The 24,021-nt window shown below is 35.7% G+C and overlaps 3 protein-coding genes across 4 annotated transcripts; 1 reads left to right on the plus strand and 2 right to left on the minus strand.

Annotated features, from left to right (window-relative positions):
* The first annotated feature begins 5,359 nt into the window (after window positions 1–5,359).
* On the plus strand, window positions 5,360–10,530 carry LOC113742338 (uncharacterized). Of its 2 annotated transcripts, none has more exons than XM_072047157.1 (7): window positions 5,360–6,220; window positions 6,804–7,111; window positions 7,280–7,956; window positions 8,075–8,207; window positions 8,329–8,532; window positions 9,142–9,342; window positions 10,048–10,530. In XM_072047157.1, exons 1-7 carry the CDS (start codon window positions 5,947–5,949, stop codon window positions 10,168–10,170), a joined length of 1,920 nt encoding a protein of 639 aa, XP_071903258.1. In that variant the 5' UTR covers window positions 5,360–5,946; the 3' UTR covers window positions 10,171–10,530. The 2 variants fall into 2 exon arrangements, with proteins under 2 accessions (XP_071903258.1, XP_071903259.1); XM_072047158.1 differs by having other exon boundaries at window positions 6,094–6,230.
* A 2,222-nt stretch (window positions 10,531–12,752) lies between these two features.
* On the minus strand, window positions 12,753–15,207 carry LOC113741246 (probable histone H2A variant 3). The gene is made up of 2 exons (XM_027268740.2): window positions 14,934–15,207; window positions 12,753–13,272 (listed from the first exon to the last, which is right to left on the minus strand). Exons 1-2 carry the CDS (start codon window positions 15,030–15,032, stop codon window positions 12,976–12,978), a joined length of 396 nt encoding a protein of 131 aa, XP_027124541.1. The 5' UTR covers window positions 15,033–15,207; the 3' UTR covers window positions 12,753–12,975.
* An 834-nt stretch (window positions 15,208–16,041) lies between these two features.
* LOC113742314 (uncharacterized) lies at window positions 16,042–22,039 on the minus strand. The gene is made up of 7 exons (XM_027270132.2): window positions 21,375–22,039; window positions 19,615–19,750; window positions 19,241–19,322; window positions 18,162–18,337; window positions 17,397–17,534; window positions 17,154–17,293; window positions 16,042–16,425 (listed from the first exon to the last, which is right to left on the minus strand). The coding sequence occupies exons 1-7, from the start codon at window positions 21,490–21,492 to the stop codon at window positions 16,169–16,171; spliced, it is 1,047 nt and encodes a 348-aa protein (XP_027125933.1). The 5' UTR covers window positions 21,493–22,039; the 3' UTR covers window positions 16,042–16,168.
* Between the last annotated feature and the right edge of the window lie 1,982 nt (window positions 22,040–24,021).

The following is a 24,021-nucleotide window of genomic DNA, read 5'->3' on the forward strand; positions in this document are numbered from 1 at the left end:
TTATTTGTCTTAGATTAGTTGATAGGACTGATGTCACTTCCAGAATAAGAGGGACCTTGATTTGAATATAGGGATAATTTGACAGCATAATCCTACCTTTCATCTTAAGCAGCATCTATCTATATCCACTTTTGAGGTAATGCTACCCTTTGTCTCAATGAAGAGAATCAACAAATTATTAACAACCGCAAACCCAAAATCAGGAGATTAAAGCATTCCATGTCACTACTGAGTTCCCAAAATATCACATACAGTGACAAAAGGAAAAATACATATAGAATGAAGGAATTTTTTTTAGTTGGATATCTATTAGTGCACTTAAATTATACTCCACACAATTTATCATTTGAACGCAAATACTCCTATTTATTGCATCCTTGCATTTAGACGCGTAACCAAAACTAACTTCACTCTTACATAAAATAAGCACTCTCAGAATGAGCGAAATTTTTTGATTAAAAATGATCAAAATAATGTCACACACACACATATATATATAGTTGCTGTAAAAAATTGGGGTTCGTGTTAAATTAAGCTGTGAACATTAAGTGTCTGTTTGATAACATAAAAAAGTGCTGAAACTGAATTCATTCAGACATTCAGATGTTTTGAGTGTTTGATAAATAAAAATTTTTCTGCTGAACTTATTAAGTGGTGTTGAATTTGTATGTATTTTTTTCAGCACAAGAATCGTATCTGAATGCTTAATTTGATAAGAATCAAGAGATTTACTTCAATTACTTTATTTTATCTACTAAATCTATCCTTGTTTGTTAATTACATTCAAAATCCTTATATAATTAAACAACCTAATATTTTCTATCCAAAATCCTTATCTAATTAAACAACATGCCATTATCTGTCTAATGGCTTTCTACTTCTATTTTTTCCCTATTTAATGACTTTTTACAATTTCTCCATGCTCCTCACATCTGTCTACTCCTTATTTTTTTTTCCATCTTTCTACTCTTTCATAATTTTGTCATTTTTTTCCTCCCAATTTTTTTTTATTGCTACCGTACTCACCGATCTCAAATTCATTATTTCCAAGGTAAGTGACATTGATTATTTGTTGTTTTGCTTCAACATTTTTCCATTGAAGTAATTAAATTTCTAAATAATTTGGTATGAATTTAAAACTTGTTTATTGCAGCTTCCTTTTGCTTATATTTTGACTTTTCTTATCAAACTCTGATTTAAAAAAATATTTGCACCGATATTTGGACTTTTTCATAATATATTTATTCTTTTATATTACTTTGATTTAAAAATAAGTATTGTCATTTTCATACCTAACAATTTTAAGCTAATTAAATCATAGGTTTCATTTCCTTTTTGGATTAAAAGATAGAAGGGCAAAATTGTACAATTTAGCTTATTAAGCATTAAATTATAAATGTTTATCAAACAGTATAAATATGTTCAGCATTAAGATTCAGATATTCATATATCTTTTTTCAGTACTTAATATTCAGCAAATTAATTGTTTCAATATTCAGAATTCAGAATTCAGAATTCAGATTCAATTTTATCAAACGGAGCCTAAGTTCATTTATTCCAGAATTATCAAAAGGTCTTCGTATGAAAAAGAACTTCTCCTGGCAATTGAACTCCATTTGCCACTTCAAAATCACGAGACCGTCTCACCTCCTCCCCCACCACCCGAGTAGTTGGTCTGTGAATAACTACCGGACATATTTAATAGTTATTCACGTTATAGTATGACTTTTCCAGCAAGGCAAGGAGACAGGCTGTTCAACATTGACACGTGGCAGATAATGGAGACAGCTGGAAGCAGAGTGGGACCCAGTGTAGAAGTGACCATCCTGAAAAATTTTTTGATTTCTGGTCCCCCAGGCCCGACCACGGATCTTACAAAATCAGATCCCGCGGAATTTTCACGGGATGGAGCCCATACTCAGGTAACGGTCACGTTCTAATAATCCGTCCCGGGGCCCGCACCTCGGACGGCGCTACTTTGAATTTTCCAAAAATTTGCCGCCCACGTTGCCCAGTCATCCTTGCGTAGCAATTTTTTTATTCCTTGACTGCCCCCGCCGCTAACATTCTTGAATTGAATTAAGCTTCGGCACTTGGCAGCGCAGGCTTTGAAGCTGCTGGAGTTGCGCTTGGAGTTTGGAGCCTTGCCTACATTTTCCGAAGACTGTAAACGGCATGGGACCTGGTCTAACTATCTTAGGCTTAGGTCCTATCATCAGTGATCTTGTTACATTCTCCGATCAAAGTTAGAAGAGGGATCAGGATCGGGGGCTTTACTCTCACAGTAGCACTGTGACAGCAGGTGCAAGTGAAGGTGAGGATGAATCGCTCGGTCGCAATAAAAAAAAGGGACTAAATCTCCCTTTGAACTGTAGGACGAAGTGAGGATGAAGCACTGAGCCAAAAAGGGATTAATTCGCTTTTTGGATTGTAAGTCGAGGGTTCAGACTCTATTTACAGTGAACAAAATTCAAAATATGTGCCAAAGTATCTCTTTTGTTTAATCATATCTGTATATCTACTAGTCTCTTATACAGTTTTTTTAAACTCTTTTTTATGTAAAATAAAATATATTAGATTATACAAATATTATCATTGTCGTAAAAAAAAAGAAACTCTTTTTTATGTAAAATAAAATATATTAGATTATACAAATATTATCATTGTCGTAAAAAAAAAAGAAGTGAATGTGTGGATAAGATGTATTCAAGTTGGATGGTGAAGTTTAGATGCACCATACAAATTTTAATATGTCAAAAAATGAAATTATACTTTTTCACCTTATTATACTAATGTATATATTTATTATATTGTTGTTTACATTAATTGTATTATTATCTATTCTGTACCATATTGTCGCTATTGGGTAATGACAGAATCCCTAATCTGTTAAAAAAAAAAAAATCGATGAGTCTTTCCTTGGTGGATTTGCTACATAAGGATGCATCTCCCAAAACAATAATCAATAATGAAGTAATGTCAAGGGCGATGGTATTTGAGTGTGATTGGATAGATGACTATTTGATAAGAAAAAAAAGACAACATTGCAGTATTTGTTAGGTTGTTGTAGTCTAATATACATTAATAATGTCATATACAAACCTTTTCAATTTTTATAACGTTCGTTGATAACCTTAATACGCGTATGCTTAACTTGGTAGACGTAGACATTAGACCATGTCAATCCAAATGTAACATATCTCACTCCTCAAAATAACCGAATGTTTCATCACATGCTTCATCACTTGTTTTTAGGGTGCAAACGAGTCGAATTGAGTCAATTTATTTAAAAAATAAATAAAATAATAATTTTTTTAATAAATAATAAAATATTAGAAATATATATATATAATGTTATCATTAAAATAAAAATTAAAAATAAATATATATAATCAAGTCGGTTCGTAAACTTACAAACTGAATATTTTTTAACTTGAGTTGCTTGAGTCATCCTAATTGTTTGGATTTTGTGAGCACTTGACTAGTACCACCTATTTCAACTTTTAAGGGCAAAGGCACACGCCACACCTAGGACCCTACTTACAAGTCCACGACTAGAATAATTATTTGGGATTTTTAAAAATAATATGATTAAAAAGTGATTAGAACTATAACAAAGTAATCATAAGATTTATTTATAGTACAGAGAGATATATTTTCCCAGATAATAATTTAATACTAGTATATGTTTGAATAGAAGGAAATTCACATGAGAAAGTGAAGTGTGAGAAAGCTAGGCAAGGGAGAAGGAAAATCTTTTTCCGAAACGTGTTTGATTATCGCAAAAAATTGAGAGAAATAAAAGGTTAGTAATAATTATCGACAATTATTAAAGTTTTTGTGTGTCTAATAATTATTTTTCCTCAAAATCCTGCAAATTTCGCAGGACACAAATGACTGGAAAGTGAGGAAAAGTGCAAAAAATTTGTTTAATATTCCCGTTCAACAAACACGCACCAAAAATAAAATCTCAATTTACCACACATTTCCCTGCAAAAATACCCAACTTTATTGCGCAACATAAGGAGAAAATTTTTTTTAAAAAATGAAGTTGCAGGCGCCCTTTTGGCCTTAACCACTTTGGGATGCACAAAAAGACACTCCAAGAAATGACGGGGGCAGCACTTTCAATACTCCAAGAGTATATCCAAGAGGCTTCCAATTCAAACAACAGCCAATTACCACTAATATGCGGTTTCTAATAAATTCAAAAAACCTGCAGTAGTACATCCTTATTGATCTAATGCCAGGAATCATTTATTATAGCTCCCCTTGGTTTAATTGGGCCTCCCTTATATAGATTAAAGGATAAATAGAAATAATTTTAGTGTAAAAATTGTTGGTTAAAAAAAAAAAAACAAAAAAAAAGAGGCTGCCAGTTAATGCCTAAGGCCCACCTGTGCATACAAAATCAACTCCTCTCTCATTAATCCCGATTACGTCAATTAATTAATCATCCTGGTGACTTACTACTAATTCATATTAACTTAATTTGCACTATCCCCCGCCAGATTTGTCTTAATTATAATGAACTCCTATTTAGTTTCTTTCGCATTTCATTATTAGACTCTCAAAATGGTAATTCCAGAATTAACTACGTATAGAATTTCAATCACAATTCTAAATATCATGCTGACGGAAATTTCACTAAATCTATATTACAAAAAGGTAAATGATTAGTAGTATATAAGCTATTGTGAAATTTCACATCAAAATTGGCAAGCATGCACTGATCTGTGTAAGTGAATATGCAAATCGACCTTATTTATGATACTTAAGATTGCCTAATCGAGGGAGTGTTAAGATAATAAATCAAATTGAATTAGCCAGGTGAGAAGATATATGCCTTAAAATTTCACTTTCAAGTACCAAGAGACGCGAAGTCTCTCAGAACTTGAGAGTTTTGAATACGTTTGGTTTGAAAGTAACAGACGTTTAGTCCACTTGCATCCAGATTAATCTTACGAGCCAAACAACAAACAAATTCATAAAATCTCACATTTTATTTTCATCTCAAGGTATATAAGTAATTATTGATTGTTTATTTTCATTTCAAGATATATCTATAATTTTCTGTGAAAGATCTCCAACTAAGACACGAAATATTTTGTTTGGCATAAGTCTAAAAGTGTAGTACGTTCACAAAAAGAAAAAAGATAAAATACATAATCACACACTTCTAGGAATTGCTTTTTAAAGCTTCCTCTAAACCTTGCGGAGTTGAGGGTATAGGAGATTGTAGTAATTATAGAAGTCATGTGGGGATGCTTTGTAATTTCAACAATCTTAAGGGAGCCAAGTGTAGTTAATCGCATGATCAGGAGAAGGGGGGGAAATATGATAGAATTAACAACGATGAAAACAAAGCAGCCTCAGTTCAAAAATACGTAACAGAAATCAGAGGGGGTCCCCACTTGCCATCCTGCGTCTCTCGTCGTCTCCTTCTCCTTCGACAACATCTCCCACACACACACACACACTCACGCACTGAACCGTGAAATTTTTTTTAAAAAAAATAAAAAACCTAATCCCTATCTGTGTTTGAATCAATCAACCTGATAGGAAATTACGTTACAGAGAGGAGCCACATTATTGACTAAAAAAATTAAATTTGATTGCCAAATTTTAATCTTCCAAACCAAAATTAAGGAAACCATTCATTCCTTGAGAAAAGCCTGAAAGCCCAAAGGACGACGTCGTCGTCTCTTATCTCCACGGGCAATCTAACTTTTCGCCGCCGTGAGATGGCATTTTCTCCGCCGTCTCCAGTCGCGGCTTTCTTAGTTACAACAACTCTTAGGGTTTCTCAACGCCACTTCCGATCTCTGTCCTCATCTCGCCGCAGGGCAGTTTCGTTAGATTGAGGAAGAAACGAAGGAAAATTTGCATTTGTACTATTATTTTGGATATTGGAGAATTATTGGTACTTTTTGGTCGGAGGGGAGGATGGGGTGGTCGTCAGGGGGTAAAGGTGGGATGGAGAAAGTGCGGAGGGTGCTTAGGACGGCGTATTTCATGGTGCTGATGATGGCGTCGCTGGTGGTGCAATCGGCGGCGGTGCTGGTGGCTATAGCGGACGTGCTGGTGCCCTGTTTTTTGATTCAGAGCTTCACCTGTGTAACGTGTTACAGTTTTAGAGAGCATTTGCGGAGATACGGTTTCAGGAGTTCATTAATGGATATTCCTTTGGTCTCCATCATCAGATCTCTCATCATCATCTGTAATTCCCGGTCCCAATTCTCTCTCTCTCTCCCTCCCCCCTCCGAGTTTTTTTCCGTTTAATTTGTCAGTTAATTGATTTATTGATTGCATTTTTTATTTGTGTTCCTGTTTATTTATCTGCTTTTTTATAGTTGTAAAGAAATCTGCGTCTGGTTTTCTTTATTTTCTTTTTCCTTCTAAAACAGCTTTGTAATCGAATTAGTAGGCTTATTTAGTTAAATGATAGTTTCACTGAAGCATATAATGCATACTGATAACCGGAAGTTCATTAGTTGGAATATTGAGTAGCATAAAAAAAATATAGAATTTTGAAAAAATTGTGTTTTTTCTTTGGTTGGAAAAATTGTGTTTGAAGTTTCTTCTGTGAAATAATAAAAGTTACTGGAGTCAACCTGATCGTGTGATAATTTGTGTTAATAGAGTTTTTAATACTATATGGGAATGTGTATTTATTCAACTGCACATTTGATTTTGAAGTCTTCCGCTGCTCTGCTCAATTGCGAGTTGATGCTCGTGTGCTTCATACGTTTGCAGGTTCCTGAAATGGTTTTAATTCTGTGGTTTTGTTTCTATTGAAACAGGTGTGTATTCAATGTGTGATGGGCCTGCTCTTTCACATGGGCCGTATCTTGGAACTGTCACATTATGTTCTGTTGCTTCAGTTCTTCTTTTATCTGTAAAGGCTTGTATTTTTACTGTCAATTCGCAACTTGAGGCTGAAGCATCATCTTCTCTAACAAGGCAGAAGCTCCATTTAAAGAAGTCATGGGGTATGCCTGTGTTGTTTCTCTCATCTGTGGTGTTTGCTCTTGGCCATACTGTTATTGCCTATAGAACTAGTTGCAGAGCAAGGAGGAAACTCTTGTTTCACCGAGTTGATGCAGAAGCTGTAAGTCATGAAATTGTTGCATATTTAGTCCCCATAGATTTTTCTGGTCATTTTCCTTCAGTAATATACTTTGACACATATCTGAACCTTCACAGTAGCTGTTGATTATTGAACTGGAAATGTAGGATTTTAGCATGGTCTAAAGCTGATCATTTACTTGCTTGACAGGTTCTTTCTTGCAAAATTGTTTTCTCTGGTTATCAGAAAGTTCCACGATCACCCACACCATCTGCCGGCAGAACACTACGAAGCGGTAGTGAAATGAAGCGAAAACCTGGATTATTAGCTCGCGATCAAGGGGATGTTCCAGTTAGATTACTTGCTGATATTGACAGCTTGTTCATGTCTTGCCAAGGGCTTATCCTTCATTACAAGCTTAGCACGCCTGGTTCACCTGCTCGTTCCTTGTCTTCTACCAGCTTTCTTGGCAAACAACCATTCAAAGTTTTACCCAAAGATCAGTATCATCTTCGCAGGAGCTTCAGTAATCAATTCAGTACCTCCTCACTCTCCACTCCTCTCTTAGATGGGTCTCCTACCTCCCCAGTTTTGTCTGAAGACATGCCTATCCTCAGCCTTGATGACACTGTTGATGATGATGAGGGCAGTAAATTGGGATCTCCAGTCTTAGAACCAGATTTGGAAGCATATGGACAGTTTGGGATTGTTTTAATACATGGCTTTGGTGGTGGTGTTTTTTCGTGGAGAAATGTGATGGATGTAATGGCTCGGCAACTTGGTTGTCCAGTCACTGCTTTTGACAGACCTGGTTGGGGATTAACATCAAGGCCACGGTGCAAGGATTGGGAAGAAAATCAGTTGCCTAATCCGTACAAGCTTGATACTCAGGAAATTCCTTTGCTCTTTGTAAAGATAGAGAACAAAAAGAATAGTGCAAGTTTGTTTCTGGTTCTTTAAGTTTGCATCTTATTGCTGTAGTTGAGCTTTTAGGCTTTCGTCTTTTCAGGTTGACTTGCTGCTTTCTTTTTGTGCGGAGATGAGGTTTGCTTCAGTTGTACTTGTTGGTCATGATGATGGAGGGCTACTTGCACTGAAGGCTGCGGAAAGAATCCAGTCGTCAGACAATCCCACTAGTGTTAGTCAGCATCTGAATCATAATGTCACTTTTTTTTTTTTTTAAATAACTCTTATTTCTGGCAATTTTATCTGTTTTTTCATCAGTATTTATTGTAGTTAACAGGAACTTCATCATGCAGGTTGAAATCAAAGGTGAATATCTACTGAGTGTAAGCTTGTCTAAAGAGATGGTCCCTGGCTTTGCTAGAATATTACTTAGGACTTCCCTTGGGAAAAAGCATTTGGTTCGTCCTCTACTGCGAACTGAAATCACTCAAGTAGTAAATCGGCGAGCATGGTATGATGCTACCAAGCTAACAACTGAAGTCTTGAGCCTATACAAGGTACTTAACTTCATTTCTCATCATTGATTCTCAGTGTTGGTAATGCGATAAAAATTGTTAGTTATTGATGCATATCTTGTAAACAGAACATTGTAGTTAATTTAACTACAATGTATATGCAGTTTTAAAACTGGCATTTATTATTAGGATCTAACATCCTTAATTTTCTCTTCTATTTATTGGTAGATTTATTTTATTTTATTTTTTTCCATAATGAAGATATGCCATGTTGTGAATATCTTGTTTAGCTTTACAATGTCTGCTGCTTTGGATTTGTGCATTCCCCATACTCACACATAAGATAGTTGTCGTCACAGTCATCTGTTGGGTTAAGAAGTTTTTCATTGCCAATTGGGAAGTGTCATCTAATTTTGTACGTAATCTTCAAGTTGATTAAGTTTTATTTGATTTGTTTACTTTTACACATCTGAGGAGGCATGAGATGATCATTGATGAATTCTATTCTTAACAATGTCCTGAAGGTGGAGCATTTCCATTGCTTTGGCTTTTTAGTCTCCCCAAGTTTCACTATGGCCTTGAGACATTTGGGCTGATAATTATGCTTAAATTAATGATCTATTTTAATGTGCACTTTTTTGGTTGAATCAGGCCCCATTATGCGTAGAAGGTTGGGATGAAGCTCTTCATGAGATAGGAAAGTTATCTTTTGAAACATTCCTATCGCCACAACATGCAGAATCTCTGCTTAAATCTGTTGAACAACTGCCAGTTTTGGTTATTGCGGGAGCCGAAGATGCCCTTGTGCCTCTAAAATCTGTTCAGGCTATGGCTTCAAAATTTGTGAATTCTGTAAGTTCCTTTCTGCTTTTCCTTTTTCCCTCATTTCTTCGTAGGTTGCTTTATCTGTATTCTTTTGAGCTATAGCCTTGGATTTCACCAAGATGACATTCTTGATGTCAGTATTGTTGGACAACAATAGATTACTAGATACCAGGGTGGTTAAACAAAAACTTGCCATAGGGACTATATGGGCGAAAAAAATACTGGATGAAGAAGTTAAACTTGATGTCTGGTGAATAATCCATAATCTAGCAGAAACTCTATTCTGGTGGAGAAGGCTTATGTTAGCTTTGGTCTACTGTGGTTTACGCGAGCATTTACCATGTGAACTAATGCAATTTCTGGTTAAACTAGAAACTTGCCCTTGGACAATAAGGGTGAAAATAATTGAGAATGAAGAAGTCGGGATGCAATACAACACAATCTCTGGGAACTGGTAATGGTACAAGATGATTATTGTGGCAGAGCCTCTACTCTGAGGGATAAGGCTTTTATTAGGTTTGGTCTGCTAAATTAGTATAGGAGTGGTTTACTTCAGCCTTTACCAACTTCTAGTGGGAATTACATTAGAACTATAATAGTTCTATGTAAACTCTCGCTAGTTTTTAAGTACATCTGTACAGCAAGGTGACCAGTGTTGAAAGTTTTGGAAAATGGGAAATTTTCAGCTTAAGTTGACTAATGTAATTGTACATGATTTTTGTTATTATGCAGAGACTGGTTGCAATATCTGGTTGTGGCCATCTTCCGCATGAGGAGTGTCCCAAGGCGTTACTAGCAGCTATATCACCCTTCATAAGCAGGCTTATATTAAATCCGGATTTGCAGAGTCAATAGAGTGCTTTGATTATTCTTTTGACGTGCAAATAGCTAGTGTTTTTTTGGCTTCCTCTTTTTCCTTTCTCCTCTTAAAATTTTCTCTCTTTCGGCCGCCTCTATCTTAGGTTATGTTTCTGCTTCAAAAGGAAGAGTATAAGCGCATCTCTCCTTTTGGGCAATTTTTCATATTAGTTTGGCGCTACCCTGATTCTTTTGGTTTTGGAGCTTTCTCAAACTTGTATACTCTCTCTTCGTCTCGACCTTTTTCTGATTGGTAAGGGCTAATTATCCTTGTGTAAGCTTGTTGAACAGTGAAGTAAAACCAATCTTTGTACATGTCTTTAGATGAAATTTAATGCAATTTAGTTTTGTTAGAAAGACTTGAATGCAATTTAGTCTTCAGAAAGTTCTTTCTCCCTCCCCCGTGTAGCTTTTATGTTTTGGGCAAGGTGGTGAACAAGTGAGGTCTTGTAATTTTTTTATTTTTCAAAAATTCACACTCTTACTCTTTATATTAGTGATATTCTTATCTCCCTCCTCTCTCTCAGCGATGCCTATCTTTGTATTATGGGTGTAGACTCTTACTCGATACCTAACGTCAATGCTAACAAAGAGTGTTTGGTAGGCAAGTAAAAATGGCTAACATATAAGCATTCAGTTAGTTTGGCATTATGTTCGGCTTATTCATTTTTGAGCAAGTTTATTACATGTGTTTATGGTAAATGAATCTTTGTTGACGTGAAACAAGCAATGAATGGCCTAAAAGGACCTCAAAAAAAAAAAAAGAATATGGCATCAAATTTTTCCGGGGGGGGGGGGGGTTTAGGAGGTGAATCAAAATGGACTTAAATGTTGGATTCATGAATCCAGTACGTTAAATAAAGTGACTGGAGTTGTTGAAGAACAGACATCGTGCAAGATTCTTTCTTTGGAGACACTAATGGAGCTGCACAAATAAACAACAATCACGCAGAAAATAAACAATTTCGAGCCAAGAAGAGAGCGAAAAATTTTCCACGATTAAATAACAATACCATAAATTTCGTTTTTAGTTGGTCAAAAGCACCACTTTTGGCCGCCCAATTTAATATTTATCCTTCCATTTCACTATAGCCCTTCTCTGGAAACTGTTCTACCTGCTTTAACTGCCCTAATTTCACGGGATAATTTCAGAAACCTCCCTTGAGGTTTTCAGCAATTATAGAGAGCTCTCCTCAAGTTTCAAAAATTACACCTACCTTCTTCGCTTCTAAGGTTAATGTAACAATATAGACCCAATAACTTATATTTTTTCACAAATATTCTAAAATACCCTTCTTCTAGAGAACAAGACAAAACAAAACAAGGTTTAATCTTTAACTTCTTGTTCGTGGCATAGTCATTGAAGCACACAAAGTCTAATGAATCCAACTCATCTCAAAATTCATTACTTGCTAATTCTTGCCTAATGCAACTCACTACCATTACTACCAATACTAAACCAAAAAATGCTCTCATGTCCATAAGAGCATAATTCATCATTGCTCTAGCACTCTTAGAAATAGAGCCAAAATTCTACTTTCATAGTAAAACCACAATCAATAGGCAAATAAAAGAGATAATCAATTAGTTTTTTAATTGCTAGATTTTTTTGCTTAACAAACATAATAGTCACTTCTTTATCTTCCAACTCTCAATTTCATTTTTTCCCTATATTGCTGCCACCTTTTTCATCTTCCCCTAGTTTGACAATAAAATCCACTGTCTGCACCTTGTTAATTTGGTAACTTGAATTGGCTAACATTTGTAAAGAGTAAAATTTTTTTTAAAAAAATAAAGGGTCTATAATTTTTATAGTAAGAAAGAGACAGAAAGACAAAAAAGTACAGATAAATTTTAGAAATGGTAAAAAATTGATGGTGGTGTGATTGGTAACAATGGAGTGCAGTATTTGGCGAAAGAAAAAAACAGTTATAGGAGAAAAGAGAGGAGTGTGAAAGAGAGATGGAGGGAAGGAGGAAGAGATGAAAATTAGAAAATTGATAGAAATTATATTTTGAGATTAAAAAATGACAAGTAGAATAATAAGAAATATTTTTCGGTTTTAAATATCCCTTTATGAATTAAGTAGAGGACATTTTAGTCATTTAATTGAACTAAGAGAGGTCTATGTAATTATTGAAACCTCGGAGGAGCTGAGTGAAATTATCAGAGGAGGTTTCTGCAATTATCCCTAATTTCATTGTCCCTAGATATATTTTGCTTGTCATTAATGCTTTGGTCCCTAAACTAGATGCTAAAACTTTCAAGCATCCGACCACTCTACGCCCTAACGCTTTGTTCTTCTCCCATTTAGATGGAGGGTAGAGCAGGAAAGGGGTTTGTTGGAGATTTGGGGATTGAAGCGTACGGTTTGTTATCAGGGGGAGAAAAAAGGATTCACACACAACAATTTAAAGACACCCCATATTGGTTTCATCAAGTATAAGCCCCTCAATTTCTATTAGCCGGACAGCAGAGAGCAAAGAGATCAAAGCCAAAACCAGCACCTGTGCTACAAGCTTGCTAGCAAGCATCAGAAACACAAGTGCTACAAACGGATTAACTAGTGAACCAGGACATTAGCGTAAACTTCTTTGATAGCAAGACTAATTCCTGTATAGCAATTTGTCATCTAAAGTAAATCTAAAAGTTCCAAGATTCATCAACCAAAAACCAAAAACAGAGAAATTAAATTGCAAGTCTCAGCTTTCTATTGTGTCATGCAGGGGGAGAAGATTGTAGCCTCTCATGACAAGCATGGTTTTTAAAACTAAAAGTCAAATGGCAAAGCAAACTGAAAAACTACTCCTTGGAGGACTTGTTGATCAGGGACTTGTGGATGTGGGGGATAACTCCACCACCAGCAATTGTTCCTTTGATAAGGGTATCAAGTTCTTCATCTCCGCGGATTGCAAGCTGTAAATGCCTCGGCGTAATACGCTTCACCTTGAGATCCTTGCTTGCATTCCCTGCTAACTCCAAAACTTCTGCAGTCAAATACTCCAATATTGCTGCAGTATAAACTGCTGCTGTAGCTCCAACCCTTCCATTAGCAGCAACTCGAGTCTTAAGTTGACGATGAACTCGACCAACAGGAAACTGCAGTTATTGCATTCAAAATAATAGAAATAAGAGGACTCGCACACTGCAATTCTTCCATGAGACCAAACAGGAAGAAAGACAATAAAAATGCCGAGGATCTGGAACTATTTATGACCATAAAATAATAGACTCAAATACAAACAGCCAAAAAACACTTGCAGTCGTAACAATTTTTTTGCAGTCTTTTGGAAATCCATGCACTTGCAAGTCCATTATCATGGTAGGTCTACAACTAGATCTAGCATGCCTTGGTATACATGATACCAGTATGTACAGATAAATATCATCGGCTGACCAATGTAAAGCATGTTCTACTATGACATAGTATACAAACTGAGAGTTACTTCAAAGGGAAAATTGTTCAAGCCATACCTTAAGCATATTGCTAACACATTCAAAAACATAAGCCATCAAGGCCACAAAAGGCTGTCTTAGGCAGGAAAAGAAAAATTTGTCTATTGTATCCTTCACCTTTAACTGTCCATTCAAACTCCAAAACACTTGACTTTTCTCATGCTACATTTTCACCAATGTGTTTAAAGAAAAGGGGGTGCTGATATGCCTATTTATTTTAACCCTCGAGAAGGGCAAACCAAACTGAGCATGGTAATTGTGGAAACATCCAAAGTAAGACTTTAACTAACAGATACCTCCAAAAATAATTTTTTGAAATTCGGATTCTGCATAATTGAGTATAATGTCCACAAGGATGATGGCTATCCAACTTGTTACATTCTTGACCGTTAACAGTAGAAAAACGCCAACTAGTGATAATGGTTCAAAATTAGCACACACCAACAGTTGGAGAGCCTTTCTCTCATTGATGCACTAAGTTTGGATAGCAAGTGTGAATGATGGTTTCAATTGTCATGATCCTAATCCATTCGCTATCATAATTCTCCCAATGTGCTTCCACATTAAACCAAAAACTAAAACACAATAGACAATTCCAAATTGAATGACTTATCCCGTAAGGCATCAAGAACTTCAAACCAGTCACCTCAAAGCTCCTTAGATAAATCAAACCAAAATAATCACGTTGCACAACCTACCGAAAAATGTGAAAGCCAGAATTATTACTCACGAATTAATAGGTATTATTATTACCCTTGACAGGGCCACCTTATTATCTAATTTTCCAAAGGCAAAAAAGATACACTAACACTACAGAGAAAGTACACAAACAAGAGCTAGAATGTGAAGATAGTCCGTCCTCTAAACCTTTACTTATTTTTAGAAGAACATGATAGCTATAACCACTAACCATAGATTAACGATTACAGATGTTGACTGCTACCATCTTGTCGAATCTTAAACTCATTGACCGCGACACACTTGCCACATCAAATGGTCTCTAAAGGCAGCAAATATTACACTGACAATCCTAAAAAAGCGAATCCTCCTACTTTCTACTTAGTTAATGATGAAAAGACGAAGGTATGAATGTAATTTCTGATTATAAAGTAGGAAACTATGGAGCTAAAACCGATCATAGCACAAATTTAAAGTTGCAATATCCAATTAAAAGGGTTAAAAAAAAAAAAGAGCAAATGATCGGACTTTTCAAACCCTAGCACAGAAAAACTCATCTGGATTAAAAAACGTCAACAAATACTTTTATATGGGGTAAAGTCAAGAGCGAAGAAGGGGGTGAGGACCTGGAGACCAGCGCGAGAGGAACGAGAGACAGGCTTCTTCTTGTCCTTATCCTTGTTCAATTTCCCCGTTATCAAACCCTTTGCTCCTTTCCCCGACATTTTAAAACCCTAGTTTAGCTTCTAAGAAACAACCGATTCTGATTTTTGACAGAATTTTTAAGCTTCGAGGCGCGGTTAACTGATGATTGGGAGCAATTGCAGAGCTAAGCGAAGGAGGAGAAATTCGGAGTGGCGACTTTGGATCGGGGTCGACGTGCAACGATGAGAATTATTTTTTATTTCTGGAAGATTTGTATTACTCAACTACCCTTATGCTTTTGTAAGAATTACTTGCAAGGGATTTCAATCCTACGTGGATTTTTTTTTGGGTGTATAGATAAATGCAGAGGCGGCCAAAGTATCAACTAATCATCGTGGGCCACGTTATCAACTTAACATCAAAGTATGTTGCTTTTTGGGGTATTAGTCGCCACGTCAAGATGGAGTTTCAATGACAGCAAACAGCCCATTCGGCCCTCCAACTTTTAACCATCTCATACTTTTGTTTTGATTCTCTAACTAACTAATACTACTAGCATTTTAGCCTTTTGAATTTTACATCAAAAGAATGGGTAAGGATTATAATATGTCTTTTTTTTTTTGGCCAAGAAATATTATTATATTACTCTTATTGATCGGCAGAGAAATTGCACACAAGTCAAGAAACCGAATACATCCTAGCCAACGCCCAATTGTTTTGGTTTTGGGGTGCATGAATGAAACCTTGCTCCGACTATACCCACAACCTCACGAAAGAGTACAATAATAATAATGTCAATTTATTTATGATAAAGCTAAAGTTCAGCTATGAAAGGCAATGGCAAGCCAAGAACACGCGATCGATCATCCTCTCCTCCGAGCTTTTTCACTAAATTGCCATGCTGAAAGAAGATTATGATATATGGGGCTGATGTTGAACTTGACTGCATCGTTAAGTTCTGGTTATCAAACTTTGGTATCATTGAAAGCAGATGGCAATTATGAGACTGAGATGTACCAGCATCTCTCTCTGCCCACACGAATAGGCAAAACATGCAGGGAAGAGAAAAAACGCAGAAATAAAAAAAAGTGCACTTCAAAACATATTTTTATTTTTTCTGAAAAAAAGCCCGATAATATATAAATATCCAAGGCATACACAACTAGCCTATCAGGTAACACCTTAAGACAAAAGACACTTGTACTGTAGAGTATAGTCAGACGCCTTTCTCCACTCCTTCAGCAGGCTCCTTTACTTCGGTAAGATTGATCCCCTCAACCATTTCGGCTACATCTTCGGCCGCATCATCCTTCACCTTGTCACTGGGTCCATTTGCCAAATTTGTCTCCTCCTCGTTTTGATTCAATATCTGCCATATTCTAATAGTCCCATCTTCAGAGCCAGAAGCATAAGATTCACCCCCTGGAGAGAACCGGACACAGTGCACAGGACCATGATGACCCTTATTGCAGGCTATAACAACACAAGATACAATTAGAATTAGGGTTCCATGTAATTCCAGCAGAAGTACAAAACCAGGTTTAATCTTTCCAAAGATCAATAGTACGATGTCTAAACTTAGAAACTTTTATTGCAGAATTTTATTATCACTTGCAAACTCCAATACTAGGAACAAAATTAGTAGCAATTGAAGATGACGTTAGAACTTAGCTGTAATCCTATTATAGTAGTACTTCAAAAACGGCCACAGAAAAAGCATTTAAAAGCTTTTCAGGTTTCGAACGCTCTAGATACACCATGTTGTTGTCACTAAAACGGCATCAAACATTACTTTCTTATCCTAATCGCTGCTTGTCCTAATACTTAGCAATTCCATCCCCCTTAAAGCACTCGGGTACCAAAATGAAACAATGACATGAGAACACAAACGGACCATAAAACTTGAAACAACAACTTCCACACTATACAACGAAAGAAGCATAGCAGCAGGAGACCAAATGGTGTGTCTGAAACAGGCAGATTTATTTGACTGCCTACCAATCGCATTTAAGGCATTATCTTTTGCCATAGTCCCCACAAACCAAGAGAACTCCATATTAGACGAAAATACAGAGAAAGAGAAGGGTCAAATAAAAGGGACCCCCACCCACAAAGAATGAGGCATTGGATTCGACCCAACTTCTATCATCCTCTACTAAGAGAGGATGCAGCAAGCACTGTACAAGGTCAAAGATTCATACCAATTTCTGCACCAGTGTGAAAATCAAAGACATGAACCCACATGTCTTCACCTCCAGCAACAAACTTATTCCCAAATCTGGGTTCCAAGGAAGCTGATTCCATATTGCAAGGCATGTCATAACTCCTCACCAATCCAAAGCTGGTCAACAAATAAACAAATCATCGGCCATACCAAATCAAAAGATAGCAGAAGCCATGATTGACAAATTTGCTTCAGTATACAAATTAGTAAGCTAACGTACTGATTTGCATCCCAAAACTTAACAGTGGAACCATCGACTGTTGTTATATAGCGGCCATCATGACTCACTTCAGTACTAGTTACAGCTGACTTGGTCTCGAGTGTTCTGACAATTTTTCCACTTCTGACATCCCATAACCTACAGCACAATTGTTATGTAAAATGATAAAACTAAAGAACTTGCACAATAAGTCAAAAACTTCAATGATGACAGTTGAAACTCTTAAAAAAGGGATCAAGAATAACACCCAACTTCAAACAGAGAAAATTCAAGCGACTAAAATGTGCAGATGGTGTTACCAGCACATAATTAGAATCCAATTCGAAATCTATTGAAAAAACAAAGAAGGCAAGCAAACCACATCCAAAAGGTAAAAGAAAAAGGTCCCCTGAAAAAGGCTGCTTCAATTCTTCTCTTTTCTGTGTGCAACAGGGAGAGGGGGGATTGTGAAAAATTTTAGTATTTCATCTCACCTGGCAAACTTTGCCAGGAAAGTTTATACCAAAAAAAAAGGTAAGGTAACAGCTCGAAGAATCTTTTCCTCTTTCCTAATGTTCTTTTCACCAGAATTAGGGATGTGTTAGAATTATCTCACTACATATGTTCTATCGAACAATAATACTGACTAATTTGGTTCTAAAATGTTTATCCATCTAGGTTCTCATGCAAAGTTTAAATAAAGTAGGGAAAGAATTATAGCTAACCACAACAAACACCTAAGAACCTGGGGTGGAGTACATCATCTATTATTTTTCATCCACATACCTCACACCACCGATATCCGTGCATGAACTTAATATACTTTGGTCGCTATGAAGCCATGCAAGAGTTCTAACTGAACCAGGAGAATCATGAACTTCCCTTGGTGGTGCATCTGGTTGGTTTAAGTCATATATTCGAAGAATCTTTTCAAAACCACCAGTGAGTAGTAGGTGTGTATCCTGCAAGAGCATCAAAAGTCAATTTTGTCAATGTCTTAAAAATCTTACAGGGTATACTGAACTAAAATATTATTGCACTTGCTTATTTGCGTAATGAATAAGACATGCACTAAGGGCTTGACATTTCTTAGGATAAGCAAGAAAAGATTACCAATGGTTCATACTCAAGGAAGGGAAACACCCCTAACTTATAAAAGCACCACAAAAAGTTCTATAAGCATAAACCTGGAAGGTAGGTCCTCAAAAGGCTTCATGAGCAAAAGGATCAAAAGATATCAAATTATAGCAAATACTGATAAAAAAATGTATGTTAACTAGGCCACCTTTAAGGTTCTATGAACTTCTTTAACATGACATGCTTAGAACTATTTGAAGCTTTCCACATCATCAAGTCCGTCTTCTAGTTGAACTTTATGCTAGAAAAAATGAAGCTTTTAACAAACTACAACGTATCCAAAAATAGTTGCAATATTTAGCACTTGAAGATATACCAACCAAGAAAGTGTGTGCTTTAAGGAAAAGAATATATCAACTAAAAAGTCACAAGCCCCACAATCCAGTCAATTAAAGAGAAGAACATTCTCAAAAGCTCCAAATGCTACAGTCCAACTAGAAACATGAATGATATTTGAGAAACTCTTAACAGGTTTAAAAACTACACATACTCATTTACTTAGGGCAGAAGGACGACCTAAAACTACCTCCCTGCTCAAGTTAATGGAAAATGCATAGGGACAACAGCAACTCAAATTTTCACAAGCAAAAACATTACAGCAATAGGGAAGGCAAACCCAAACAAGCAGCTAGTATACAGCAAAAGAAGAATTGCTCAGAATGATAGTCAGCTCAATACAAAATGCTTGAAACGTAATTGCCTCAAGACGTCAAGTAACAACCAGTCACCTCTGAAAAGGAGCATGCCCGAACTATGTGTTTGTGCTCAAATGAATGCAATTCATCCCCACTTAATGCATCCCATAGTTTCCTGTAAAAAACAGTCAGCATTTATGAACAGAAAATGTACACTGCCAACCCTACAGCTCTCGACCACAATTCTAGAATATAAGACATCACATAAGCATGTTGGATGCTGATGATTTTGTTCTGCTGTCAAAAAGGCTTTCACACAAATAATTATTCAATTGAAACTATTTGAGTCAGGAAAACGATTTACTCTAATTTCAGGAAAAAAAAAAAGCAATCATTACCTTATGAGAACACATTAGATAAGATACTTGCATCCCAGAAATCAAAGAGAAACAGAAACAGCTACTTACGCACTGAAATCAGCAGATGCAGATGCAGCACGTAGAGCAGGTTTATCCAAACAACAACTCCAAACTGCACCTTTATGCCCTTGAAAGGTTCCAATCCAATCACCAGTCTCTCCATTTCTCAACATTGGATTGGAATCTGACATGAAAATAAACTAGTAATTAACCACAGTCTATTCTCTTATACTCAATAACCTTTTAACTGAATACAATAACAACCATCTCTTGACAATATTGCTTTATACTTTCAGATAACAGGTTTCATAACAAAACCTCGCCATCCCTACTTCTGGATTATTTTTTAATTTTTTTTAAAAGGAGTTCTATACTGTACCATCAAAATCAAAATCAACATTCATTTTCATGAAAACCTAACAGTAGTTTTTGGTCAAGTGTCGAGTATTCAAATGTCAAATGACCAGGATAAATGTTTCTTGGTATACCACTAGGAACATGATAAAAAAGATACAAAGATAAATCTGCATAAGTAAATCTTGGAAGCCATTGGTAAGTATCTTGGCAAGTCACTTAATCATACCTGACCTAAAAAATATCATTTCATTTTACTGGTCACAACCCATAGCAAGTTGAGAGGCCAAAATGCCACACCTCATTATCATAGCTCAGTGAATCACACTTGCTTGCGATATATATACTGCCCAATATGTAATAGAAAGAGACCTCCCCAACAAGTGAAAAAAAGTAATCAGACATCAAGAAAATTGATTGCGAGTAAGTATTTGGGGTCTGGAGATTACAAAAAGGAGCTTACACAGTCATTCAAACGTTACTTACACTCATGATAGCAACAGACTGGCTGTATATTTCATGGCTAGAAACAGTAGCTAGTTCCAAGTACGAATTGGTACAAATGACCGTGATATCATGGACCAAAAGGGTTAAATTAAAAAAATCTTAAGGTAGTTATGAGAATTAGAACATGTCGTGTAGGTGCAACTGAAGACAAAGGACTTGATAAATAGACAAATAAAAAGAGATGGCCAAAAAGGTTCTTTCTGGAAAGATTACTGTAACTTTTTACAATTAGCTGCAATTTCAAATTGGAATGGTGAACTCCCTACTACATCTGCCTATAAGCTGACTTTGACATGAATACTGAGCAAGTGAAAGACAAACTGGACCTGGTTATGAAAATAACAGGACCTAACGATAAAGATATCATAGCGATGGCAATTACTGCTAAAGCCCAACCTAAATCCCAACTCTACAAAATAAAGAAAACCAAAGAATTCAATTCGCCAAGGATTCGAGCAAGGATATTGAGACTGAAGTACATATCCTTTCAGAATGCCCAAAAGCCTAATGGTCGGACAAATTTGTTAGCTCAGGAAGCTGCAAATGAACAAGATTTGCTCAATTTACAAGAATGGGTAAGTGTGAATATGAAGGAAAGGCTAGAGATTAGGTCGGTGCTATCCGTTTCCTTTCTTTTAATTCTGGTAGCAATTAACTGGGAATGCTTTTGAATACTCATTTGCGTAATTAGCTGGGAATCCTTTTGAATATTCATTTGCTTGGATAGTTGGAAGGAAGAGAACATAGAGGCCATCAAACGTCAAAGCAGTAATCCATTCATTATAATTCTCCTAACCATTAACTAGCAGGGGAAACCAGATTGCTAAAATGTACACACAAATATGATGAACTTGTAAAATTCGTATCAACAAACTAGATTGCTCAACTAAAACCGGGAACTAGTGTTCAAATTCATATGTCTAAATAATTCTGGAAAAAGGAATTACCCTTGCTCGCACTAATGAGGAAGAACCCATCTGGAGTAATTGGGCTGTAAAACAAATCCACAACCGGACGAGAATGACCATGGCAAACAAGGGGAGCAGCACCCTTTTTCTTATCCATTACTTAACCGATCCAGCGAAAAAGAAAAAAAAAATGAAAGAAAATTATAACTTTTTTCTGTAAAAGTGTATCTTTTTCAAATTCAAAAAAAATCTAAAGTCCAAATTATTTAACCAGAAAATCACACAAATTCCCTGATCCCAAATCAATCACTTGTAATACCACCACAGCAATCACTTGTAATACCACCTCTTTTTTCCCCACTCTTAATACAGTGACAATTGACCCCTAAAAAACCCACAATTGCCTCCGCAAATTAAACCCCAAAAAAAAAAGTTTTTTCTACCTTTTAGATTTTGATTTTTTTATCATACACAGCAAAATCAGCTATACGTATACTGGCGTACATGATTCGTCAGTATAACAACGATTGGTGGCAAATTAAAACAGGAAGAAACCCTAATCAGAGGATAATTCAATTAAGTTGTGATTGGATTTACACCTCCTAATCAGATCAAGTTTTATTTGTGAAAGAAAAGGGAAAAAATAAAAAGAAAAAAAATACTCTAAAAATTCACACTACATAACTAGATGTAGGGCTGGGCGCAAAGCAGCTTGAGAGGCGAATGGTTGCCTTTTATACAGTCGAGAAATTCGTCAGAGTGTTGCCTTTTTTCCAAAATAAAAAATTTGTGATTTTATAAGAAGAAACCTTAATTTCTTATCAAATTATGGACTTACCCAGGAAAAGCTGTCTGGCTGGAATGGAAAAAGGAAAAATAATAATGAGTCGCACATATCCTTATACTATATAAGATTGAGTTTTGGTCAAAGAGTAGGTTGGATTTCAACCGCATAGGTGGGGCTTTTTGGAAATGTAAAATGTTGTGTATTAATTTAAAAACTTTAGGTACAAGTTAACGAAGTATGTATTTGGATATGTTTACTGAAATGACCCCATTTTAATACATTTAAAGTTGTCATTGATGAGCCATCTGGGTATTGATGGAATGTGTAATTAGTGTGCAACCGTTTTTGCATTATGTACAACCCATATATACTTGTGTGTTGGTGTAATTACCGGAATATTTCTTAACTACCAATAATTCCGCTTTTCAACTGCAAATAACCGTTTGAGATGTTGCTTTGTCTAAAACATTTGAATGGCAATCGGATTTAGGAAATGAACCAATGATTTCTCTATCAATGGCAGAAACTCATTTCTCTATCATTTATAATCTGCATTTATGAGTCACAAACGTTGGTCATTTTATTCCCTTTCAGTTTCAGGAGTTAAGTTTTCCCTTTTTGCCTTTGTCTACAACGATTTGCCTCATCGTTTTCTCTTCCATCCGAGCTCAACTCTGAAATTACCTATTATTTCGTCATTAATTACATCCAATTCAATTGCCGAACCGTTGGTATCTTAATGTCTAAACGGTTGATTATCAGTTTCTCCCTGTTCGCATTTTAGGATTGAGATAATTCTATCTGGCTTCATACTAATCAGCTCATAATGCTCTTCAGTCCCAACTACTCTTGGTGGTTCAACGTGAGATTAGATTTCACCGCCCCCAATTTTTCAGTTTCTCCCTTAATTTTGTCGGTGTGTTTTTAGTACCTACAATTAGCGACTCTTATCGCGTTGCCTAACCGCAATATAGCATTTTTCGCGTAACCTAACCCTAATTGGTCTGGGTTGGTTATAATCTTATAGGTTTGGAGCAACAGCAAGAAAGAGTTCTCGGTGGGGATTCCGGAATAAGGTTAGTTTTCTGTGTTGCTCTGCCTTTCTGCATTATCAACGACCTTCAATTTGACACAGTTTTATTGTAATACTGTGTGAATTGATTGATTATATCGTTTATCTTTTCATACTCAGTTTTATTTATTCTCACAATGTACTATCATTTGTTCAACAAAAAAACTTCCTTCCTCACAGGTACTAAACACCCGCGCAATGCGCGGGCACTCCTCCCTAGTTAACTCGATATATTCAGGAGTGGTTGAAATTTTTGAGTCACTTACAAGTCTCCAATATTTAATGTGTTGGGATAGTAAATTATTTGAGATAATTTTTTTAAAAAAGATACTATAGCATTTTTTTAATGTGTTGTATGTGAAATAAAAAAATAATTGAAAAATGTGTTGATAATGCAAGTAAGTCAGTGTGTGTAAATAAAATAAAAATAATGTGTAATCTGAATTTTTGACTTGGGTTGTAAGGTTTATTTACTATCATATGTTTGGATAAAAGATTATTGAAAATATTATTTGAAATAAATACTATAACATTTTTTATAATACAATATATGAATGTTAAATAAAAGGTGATTGAAAAGATAAAATATAAAATTAAAATTAAAAATATGCTTATAATGCAAATAAATGATTTATTTTTTTTGCAAATAATACCAATTCAAATATATCTAATATGCTATCAATACAATTCCCAAGACATAGCCTACGTACCAATGCTCTTAATATAATTCTTTTAATATAATATAATATGATTCTTTTAATATAAAATGATTAATATAATTCTTTTAATTAAAAATGATGCTATGCTTTTTTTAGCCTTTTTTGTTA

Source organism: Coffea arabica, chromosome 4e (genome assembly GCF_036785885.1).
Source record: "Coffea arabica cultivar ET-39 chromosome 4e, Coffea Arabica ET-39 HiFi, whole genome shotgun sequence".
Lineage (NCBI taxonomy): Eukaryota > Viridiplantae > Streptophyta > Magnoliopsida > Gentianales > Rubiaceae > Coffea > Coffea arabica.